The sequence below is a fragment of the Borostomias antarcticus genome (assembly GCF_949987555.1).
Source record: "Borostomias antarcticus genome assembly, chromosome: 5".
NCBI classification, from domain to species: domain Eukaryota; kingdom Metazoa; phylum Chordata; class Actinopteri; order Stomiiformes; family Stomiidae; genus Borostomias; species Borostomias antarcticus.
In genome coordinates, this window is record NC_140238.1 from 18581637 (window position 1) to 18590895 (window position 9259).

Consider the following 9259-nt stretch of genomic DNA (forward strand, 5'->3'; position numbering starts at 1 on the left):
AAGCTAGAGCATTGTGGGAAAACAATCTTCAACTCCCTGATTGGCTGTAATTTCCAACTTATGCTGGCACCACCACACACCCTTTCAAAGTCTAAGATTATGAAGAGAACCCTCTGCAGTTAGATACATATTTATATAGTTATATTTCAATTGGAAACCCTTTGGCTAAATACGCACACGTTAATACTTTTTTTTTTTGTCTTTTAGATCACAGCTCGCATTATTCATTGAGATTTCTATATTGATCAGGCACTGTTTAGTGGACGTGGTGTGGAGGAGCATAGTCATGGTCAGTAGCTAGTATAGATTACATATCCACTGTTCCACTGTCCCCTAAAAACCTCAGCACATCCTACACTCATATAATAGTATTAAAAACACACAAACTCCTGATCCCAATTTGCCCGCCCCCTCCCACCCTCCCCCTTCCCCGCGTCTCCTAGCTTCAGATAACTGCCAATTGCAGGGCTCCAGCTAAGATAACTGCGAATCACAGGACCCCCGCTAATTGATTTGCCTTTTGTTTTCAGTTGTTTTCAGCCTGCTTTGTTTGCTTATTCCCTCAAACCAGAGCCAATTAACGAGATGGGAATTAACAAGTAAAACTACACGAAGTGGAAAAAAAACATAACAGGAGAAACGTAACACAAACAGAAATCATAAAAAAGCTCAATTTGCAATCAATGTAGCCATGCTTTTTAAAAACAGCCGTGTCAGGGCACACCCAGAATGTGTCAGCACAAAATCACGTCTCAGAGCTTGAATAACAACAGGGACTACATGTGAAATGACAGAAGTTAACAAGTTGGTGTGAGTGTAGTTTCTCAATCATTCTCTTTCTTTTTCTTTTCCCCACATGTGGGTGTGGGTCTGTGTGGGGGAGGCAGATGGACAGAAGGGGGGAGGGGAGGCTTGGCATTGAACTTTGGATGGGTGGGGGGGATGATGTCATCATTGTGTGACAGCATACGGTCTGGGTTCAGTTCCCATTTAGTGTTTAATTCAAAACTAGTGAGGTCACCGAATCAGAGCAGGAAGGGGGAGGGGGGATTAGAAGGGGGAGGGCAGGGTGGTTCTTTATTGCTATATAATTCAGTGCAGCTTATAGAGTAAGAATACATCCACATCCACCCAGTCTGTAACTCATGAGGAAAAAGAAAGAGAATGGAAATTAAAACTCAATGAACAAGAAGGAAATAAACAAATACAAAAAAATAAAATCACACAACTTGTTGGGTTTGGTTGTGTTTTGCTATGAGATTGTGGTGTTTGTTTTGTTTGTTCATGTGTTTTCATCCAGACATGTTAGGGTAACTGTAGGACAGGCGCCTCTCTGGCATTGCGTCCGAGAGGCTAGCAAAGGCAATTACCAGTTAAGTGATCAGCAGGCAGGCTTGGGACGGCTCGTCATTGGGTGAAGAGTTCAGAGGTCAGAAGGTCATGTGTTAGTTGCCGGTGGCGGCTAGGTGGTTAGAAACAAAAAACAAAACAGAAAAAAAAGATAGAAAGGGTATTAGTGTCAGCAGAAGAGACTGGAATGACATCATTTTAACAGTAAAATGAATGCAATCTCTTATGTCCCCTGAGTCCCCTGCCAAGAGACAATCCCCGGCTAATCTGGTTATAATCATGATGCTGTTACGTCATGATCTCCACTAGTATGCCCCCGCCCAACTGAATCAAAACGTTTAATCAACAGCGCTACATTGCCCCCAAGTACCAACATACAGAAGCAGAGAGGTCAAACGAACGAACAAACGAAAAATACACAAAAAAATAGTATGTTTTAGTTTCTTTGGAGTCGGAATGCAAGTTACGAACAGTGTCATTAGTGGTAAGGAGACTTACAGTATCTAGTGTTATGTGGTGAACAACAGTAAACTAGTATTATGGAATGAATCGATGGATCGCTGCTTTACGATTATTTTTCACTTTATTTATCAGTATTTTGTATATATATATATATACATATATACAGGAGCCATAAATACATTTGTATATAAAATATTCAAATATAAAATGAGAAAAGTACCTTGTGTACAACCGAAATATGATACCAAAAACGTTTCCATATCTTTATCTTTATTTCAATACTGCTGACACAGCGGAGAGAGCGCTATCTAGCTCAGATATCTACAGAACAGGTCTGTACGTCTCAACATGGAAAATAGAGAAAAACAACAAAAAATCAAGGCACGAAAATCTGGAAGAAAAAACGATGCCTAGTAGCAACGAGGCTACCACTATCGGGTCTGACTACCTTTTCTAGGCTGCATTTCAATAAGCTTAAGGGGACTCCTATCCTCGTCTCCTTTCCCCAATCCACACCGACACAAATGCAACCGACAGGGGCCCCGTTCGAATTCTCTAGTAATGTGTCTGTTCTGAGGCATGGGAGACAAAGGAAGGAAGCTGTTTAAGAGTATTGAGATGCATCCGTAGTTATCTTTAAGAGCTGCTGCTCTCCCATCAGATCAGATCAATGATGCATGGGGACAAAGTTCTGACCTATTTTAAGTTCTAATCTCTCTTCAGAGGAATGTTCCTCCACAGCTGGAACACTGTGTGGTGTGAACGACCTATCCTGTCAGCAGGATTCACAGTCATGTAAACCTGAGCCTAGGAATATATATATATATACTTTAAATATGTCCTATATATACCGTGTATATATATATATATATATTATAATATATAATATATAGAGCGCTATGACTGTAAACATACTGTGCATACCACAGAGAACCATGTAGCTGGTGTGTGGATGTGCGGGGGCAAGAAGGTGGTGGCGGCGGCAAACAAAACCGAAACCAAATAAAAACGATGACAACACAAACTAGAAAATCCCAACTAAGGCAATAACGGCAATGCTGTAAATCAAAAGAACAGTGAAGAATAGAGTATCTGAGAGACTAAACTGACCTCGGTCTGCGGTCACCATCCTTTGGTAAGGATGGATCCGCGTGTCATGCCGTCTCACTTTAGAAGCCATTGCACCTAGATGGCAACAGGTCCACAAGGTTAGAGACTATTCACTTCAGGAGGGAGAGACTCACAGTAATAGTCACATTCACATTTGACACACGTATATACTGTTTATACAATACACATATCATAATAATATACATAACATAATTTTACACAATACATAAACACATGTATAGACAAAGCATAGAAAAAATAATAGACCTTTTGTTTTTTACTTAGCATCTATAAATGTATAACTTAGGGTAATAAAAGGGCACAGTTGTCAGTGTTATAAAGCTGATTGTTTGAATGGGGTGGGCAGGGGGACAGGGGACAACTAGGCTGTCTGGAAATATAACCTGCGTCTTCCTGTGGGCCGCAGAAGGGGGAGATTGAGAGAAATTTGTCTCTCAATTTGAAACATGGAGAAAATCCAATAGTGCAGCAGAGGTAATTGAATAGTGCAAGACACCAGCTGGCTCCAACACCTCTCTCTCTCTCCCTTTCATTTCTCTACAGCTGTTTGTCTGTTTCCATCTATCTTACTCTCTCCATCTCTCCTCTCTCTATCTCTCCTCTCTGTCGGTCTGTTCCCTGCCAGCTGAGTCAAGGCTGTCATTTTCCTCCTAATATTTGTCACCAACGATTCTTTTCTGTGCGCGAGTGGTCGGTCTGGGTCTCCAGATATGGTGAAAAACTAAAGCCATCGCCTGTGTGACCGGGTGGCCTGTGTGACCGGGTGGCCTGTGTGACCGGGTGGCCTGTGTGACCGGGTGGCCTGTGTGACCGGGTGGCCTGTGTGACCGGGTGGCCTGTGTGGCCGGGTGACCTGTGTGACCGGGTGGCCTGTGTGACCGGGTGGCCTGTGTGACCAGGTGGCCTGTGTGACCAGGTGGCCTGTGTGACCAGGTGGCCTGTGTGGTCTGAGTGACCAGGTGGCCTGTGTGACCAGGTGGCCTGTGTGACCAGGTGTCCTGTACGGCTGTGCGTCTGAGAGGCGTGGGGATTTGAGCCGATTTATATATATATATATATATATATATATATATATATATATATATATATATATAAAAGAAGTGCGATGTAAGACAAATACTTAATGGCAGTGTAAAAAAAAGTAGGTCTATCAAAAACGGCAGGATACAGTTCCAGTGCTCAGGGGTTGTATCCCTTCAGCCTTATTATGGCGGAGGCGGCGTTTAAAGACATCTGTGTCTGAACCCGTCATTGGTCAACATGGTGGGCCGTCCCGGTGGAACCCGTCATTGGTCAACATGGTGGAATGGCTCCCCCAGACGTCTGAGGCAGGGCGCACGGTCAAATGCACATAACAGCAGCCTGGACTCTCATCAGGATCGGCTGATGGCTCCACGGCGCCCACACTCTCACACTCCGCTGTCCAACGCCACAAGTTTCCCACAGCTGTCTGGGCCAGGCCCGGGCTTGCTAGCACTCCCAAGCCAAATGTGTGTGAGAGTGAGTGTGTGTGTGTGTGTGTGTTCCTCTGGGTCCATGTAGCTGACAGGGACGATCGATACGCTCAGTAAATAAAAGGCACTAAGCTCCCCTCGCCCTCCGAGTTTAAAAGCGAGAGAATCAGGCGGCGTCTGTTCCTCTGCACGCCGCCGACACAGGCTGAGCCGCGCCCGGCGACGCCTGACCACGTCGAGGGCCTGCCGCCGACGGGGAAAAGCTCTCTCGTTAGTGTGGCAGTGAAGCGCGTGCGCCCACACACACGCGCCTGCAGAGGCCTCCCCCACCCCACACTTTAACCAGGGGAACGTCAGAATGAGGTTCAAGAGGGTCAAAAATAACAAAATGGCGGAGACGAGGAGAGACGGAGGCCTGGAGGAATGTAACGGATGTCCCCCGGAGGGACACGCAGGGACTTCCTGCAGGCGTCGAGGCCAGGGGCGGAGCGGAGGCAGGGGGGGGAGGAGAAATCATTTTCAAAATGCCGCGGGAATCCCGAGAGGATCAACCGGCAGACGGGGCAGGCTTCTGGCCAACGCAATGAGGGGCGCTGGCACACATGGGTGTGTGTGTGCGTGGCGGGCGCGTGCGCGTTTGTGTGTGTTTCGACGTTTGCGTCTGAGTGAATGTATGTGTGCGTGTCTGTGTCTCTGGTGTGTGTTTTAAACGCATTAGCCTGTATTGGCTCGTCGCATGGTGAAAAAAATACCAGCGGTAGAACGGGGTCAAAAAAAAAAAAAAAAACAGAAAAAAACCTGAGCTGAGCTAGGAATCTACCTGGTGAGAGAGGAGCTAGACCTTAAGAAAAATACAAACATCTAAATGAAAAGGTCTAGCTCAGAATGACCTTTTGACCTCCCTAGCCAGACAGGGGCCCTAGTCCAGACACACCCTGCCCCCCCCACCCCCCCACCCAGGGTTAATCCATCCCGACCGGCCTCCCCGCCGGCCTTCCTCCCTCAACCAACAACAACAACAACAACATCATCATCATCATCACTCCTTTTCTCCTCAGCTGGATACGACATATTTACCTTTCAACAAGTCCTGACTGTGGCTCATCGAGACCGCCTCCAGAGCCCCGTGGGGATAAAAAAAGCTGCCCTCCTGTCCGGGGCTAAAGCTGGCGGGCCCCAGGCCCCAGGGTCGCTTACCTAGAACCCCACTGTGCTCGATGGGGTACTCCAGCAGGGAGGTGGGCGCCAGCGCGTACGGGTAGTCGTAGGGCGTGGCATAGATGATGCCACCGTCCGGCGTGGGCGGCACCAGGGTGGGGGCGCCGTTGGGCAGCATGGCGGCCATTTGGGTGGGCCGGATGATGTTCATGATGGGCGTCCCCGGCGTGGGCGGGCGCATGGCCCCGGGGGGCAGCACCTGGCCCGAGGGCGCCGCCATGAGGCGCTGGCCATGAGCGGCGGCAGCTGCCGCTGCAAGAGAGAACGCAAGGGTGGCTGCCATAAGCAACAGCATGAAGGACAGGAGAGAGAGAGAGAGAGAGAGAGAGAGAGAGAGAGACAGAGACAGAGAGAGAGAGACAGAGAGAGAGAGAGAGAGAGAGAGAGAGACAGAGAGAGAGAGAGAGAGAGAGAGAGAGAGAGACAAGACCAGGGTGGGAGGCGTGGTGGTGTGGGTGATCAAAATCACAGGTGAAGGAAAATAAGCGAGTGAAACAGGAAAGCAGGAAGGAGAGGAGGGAGAGGGAGGACAGCAGGAGGGAGGGAGGGAGCAGGGGAGAGGAGGAAGAGGGGCGAAACAAAAAGGTCAAATTAGTCCATGCAATGATCAGAGGTGAACCAAAAAAGCCACAATCTAGCAAAAATAAATAGTCAACAGGAAAATAAAAACCCCAAACCAAAAAAAACAACAAACAGGATAAAATGCTGCTGCAATCACCCAATGCACAGACCATAATAAGCATTCCCAATCACCATGACAACTACGCACTAACATTCTGTGGACGGCAAGTGATCAAACAGATACAACACGGCTCGCCCTCCCCCCCCCCCCCCCCCCCCCGAGAGAAATGGGGCTGACGGCGGAGGAGAAGAGATCCCCCCTACTAACCCCTCCTCTCCTCCACACACCGTCTGACCATTTGGGGCGGGGCCGGACACACAAAACAGAGATCAATACAAAAGATTTTTCCTAAATGGCGTTTTGCGTTGCGGGGGCGAGCACTGAGCAGCGTAGCGCACGACAGAGCATTGGCCAGGCGGCCGGCAAATCAATGCTTGGCATGTAGCTGCAGTGCCACAGTTAGCTGACTGGCTAATTCATACTAAACAGTATTAAAGGAGCCATTAGAGGCGTGGTCGTCAGACCGGCTGGCCCCGCGCTGGGGTTAGTAAACTAGACCAGAGCTTCCTGGCTCATTACACATGGCTCAAATTAGAATTTTGTAAATGTGAGGTGAGACTTTCATAACCGAGCAGGCGTATACGTCTGATTTCATTTTCATGACCGGGGGATTCCAGTGACGATAATGAATCCATAATAATAATAATAACATCATTATATCGGTCACTGCCATCAGTCCTTGACAGATCATTATTTTTGTTGTTGTAATGTTTGGCCAATGGTTTTCCGTGTCACACACACAAAGGGCATGAACACGTGGATCTGCCAGGGATGCTACCGGGGGGGGGGGGGGGTCTCTCGTAAAGAGAGGCGTGGTGATTAGGAGGACAAACACACTGCTTGTGAGACATGGCGGTGAACTAGCGCATGCAGAGAGACCAGCGGTGATCTGAGGGCACAGGGAGACACCATGAGATCACGGCCAGAAGGGGATTGCATCTGGGTGATAGGGAGGGAGGGAGGGAGGGAGAGAGAGAGGGAGGGGGGGGAGAGAGGGGGAGGGAGAGAGGGGGAGGGAGAGAGGGGCGGGAGGGAGAGAGGGAGGGAGAGAGAGAGGGGGGGAGGGAGAGAGGGAGGGAGAGAGGGAGGGGGGGAAGGAGAGAGGGAGGGAGAGAGGGGGGGAGGGAGGGAGAGAGGGGGGGGAGGGAGGGAGGTAGGGAGAGAGGGAAGGGGGAGGGAGGGAGGGAGGGAGGGGGGAGGGGAGAGAGGGAAGGGGGAGGGAGAGAGGGAGGGAGAGGGAGAGAGGGAGGGAGAGAGGGAAGGGGGAGGGAGAGAGGGAGGAGAGGGAGGGAGAGAGGGAGGGGGGGGGGGAGAGAGGGAGGGGGGGGGAGAGAGGGAGGGGGGATGAGAGAGGGAGGGGGGGGGGAGAGAGGGAAGGGGGGGGAGGGAGAGAGGGGGGGGAGGGAAGGGGGGGGAGGGAGAGAGGGGGGGGAGGGAAGGGGGGGAGAGAGGGAGGGAGGGAGAGAGGGGGGGGAGAGGGAGGGATAGAGGGAGGGGGGGAATGGGAGTCTGCTCTACTGGGACACAGGTAGTTGTGGATTTCATGGAGAGAAAGAGTTGTCTGTAGAGGACATGGCTGGTCAAACACATACAGTACGATGGCACGTTAACATTATGGGAACATTAGTTCAGTACAGTGTGTGTGCGTGTGTGTGTGTGTGTGTGTGTTTATTTGTGAGCATGGCTGGAGCGTTAGAACTGGTCAGTATGGTAAGAGAATGAAACAGAACCTTGTTAAATGAGAAACTGGGGAACTCGTCGTCACTGTGGATCTGTGTGAGTGTGAGTGAGTGAGTGTGAGTGAGTGTGTGTGTGTGAGTGTGACTCACACGTTTCTCTTGCCCTGGGGTGAATTTGAGCTCCAGAGCTCCTGCCCGGCGAGGGGGGGGCGGTGTTTATGCCGGGGGGGCGGTGTTTATGCCGGGGGAGTGAGTTTCTCTGACAACGCGCTACCTACTCAGGACTCACGAGGACTCCGTTTCACGCGGGGTTGCATGTGTGTGCGTTTGAGTGTGCGTGTGCGCGAGTGTGTGTGTGTGCTTACGTGTCTTGATGTTGGTGTCTCTGTATGTCCCGTTGAGGATGGCCAGTTCCATGAGCTGCATCTTCTTCAGGTTATCCTCCCCCCTCCGCCTGCACACACACACATGCTCATCAGTGAACAGGTCTCTCACACACACACACACGTGCAGACACACACGCAGCAGTTAACAGTCCTCTTACACGGTCAATCAAGACCGTTTCCTGTCCCCCCGTTCGTGTCAGCGCTGCCCGACAGGACACGTGGGGGACATTCAAATCATCTGGACGTGACAGGCCCCACTATTCTCCATGGGAGCACGCACATGCGCGCAGGCAGGCAGGCAGCCCCTCATGGTTACTAATCAGTTGCGGGGGCAAATTGTAGAAGGGAGAGTGCAGGAACACAGAAGTCACCTGGGTCATGTCAGATGGTAATGGCAGTAATGTTCTCTTCCCTCCAGAGCAGCCAAGGCCTCGGCTATTTCAGCCCTGTCAATGAATGTCTGGATAAATAAATGCGCACGCAGCGTCACTTGTCATCATCGCCAAATTGGGGAGCCCTAATTATTCAGCGAAAGCAATTAAGTACTTGGGGGCGGCTGTGGCTCAGTGGTAGAGCGGGTCGCCCAATGATCGTAGGGTCGCCGGTTTGAATCGAGTCCACGTGTCGAAGTGTGCTTAGGCAAGACACTGAACCCCAAATTGCTCCCTAACGCCTTGCATGGCAACTGGCGCCATTGGTGTGTGAATGTGTGTGAATGGGTGAATAAGAGGCCATTGTAAAGTGCTTTGGATAAAAGTGCTATTTAAGTGCAGTCCATTTACCATTTACCGTCGCACACTGATCTATCAGGAGGAGGTGCATCATAAGTGCAGCCTGAGACACGCACGCACGCACGCACGCACGCACACACGCACGGGCCCCTGGCCTTTATCAACC

The 9259-nt window shown here is 50.2% G+C and overlaps 1 protein-coding gene across 1 annotated transcript in view; it reads right to left on the minus strand.

Annotated features, from left to right (window-relative positions):
* Positions 1 to 437: 437 nt before the first annotated feature.
* The window catches only part of LOC311309653 (protein quaking-A-like), a gene marked incomplete at its 5' end in the record, with an annotated part of 9509 nt that continues 687 nt past the window's right edge, over positions 438 to 9259 (minus strand). The window contains 4 exons of the mRNA XM_084438983.1: positions 438 to 1462; positions 2923 to 2997; positions 5475 to 5867; positions 8342 to 8430. Coding sequence (XP_084295109.1) covers positions 1446 to 1462; positions 2923 to 2997; positions 5475 to 5867; positions 8342 to 8430 — 574 coding nt within the window. The 3' untranslated portion in view covers positions 438 to 1445. The remainder of the gene's footprint in view (positions 1463 to 2922; positions 2998 to 5474; positions 5868 to 8341; positions 8431 to 9259) is intronic.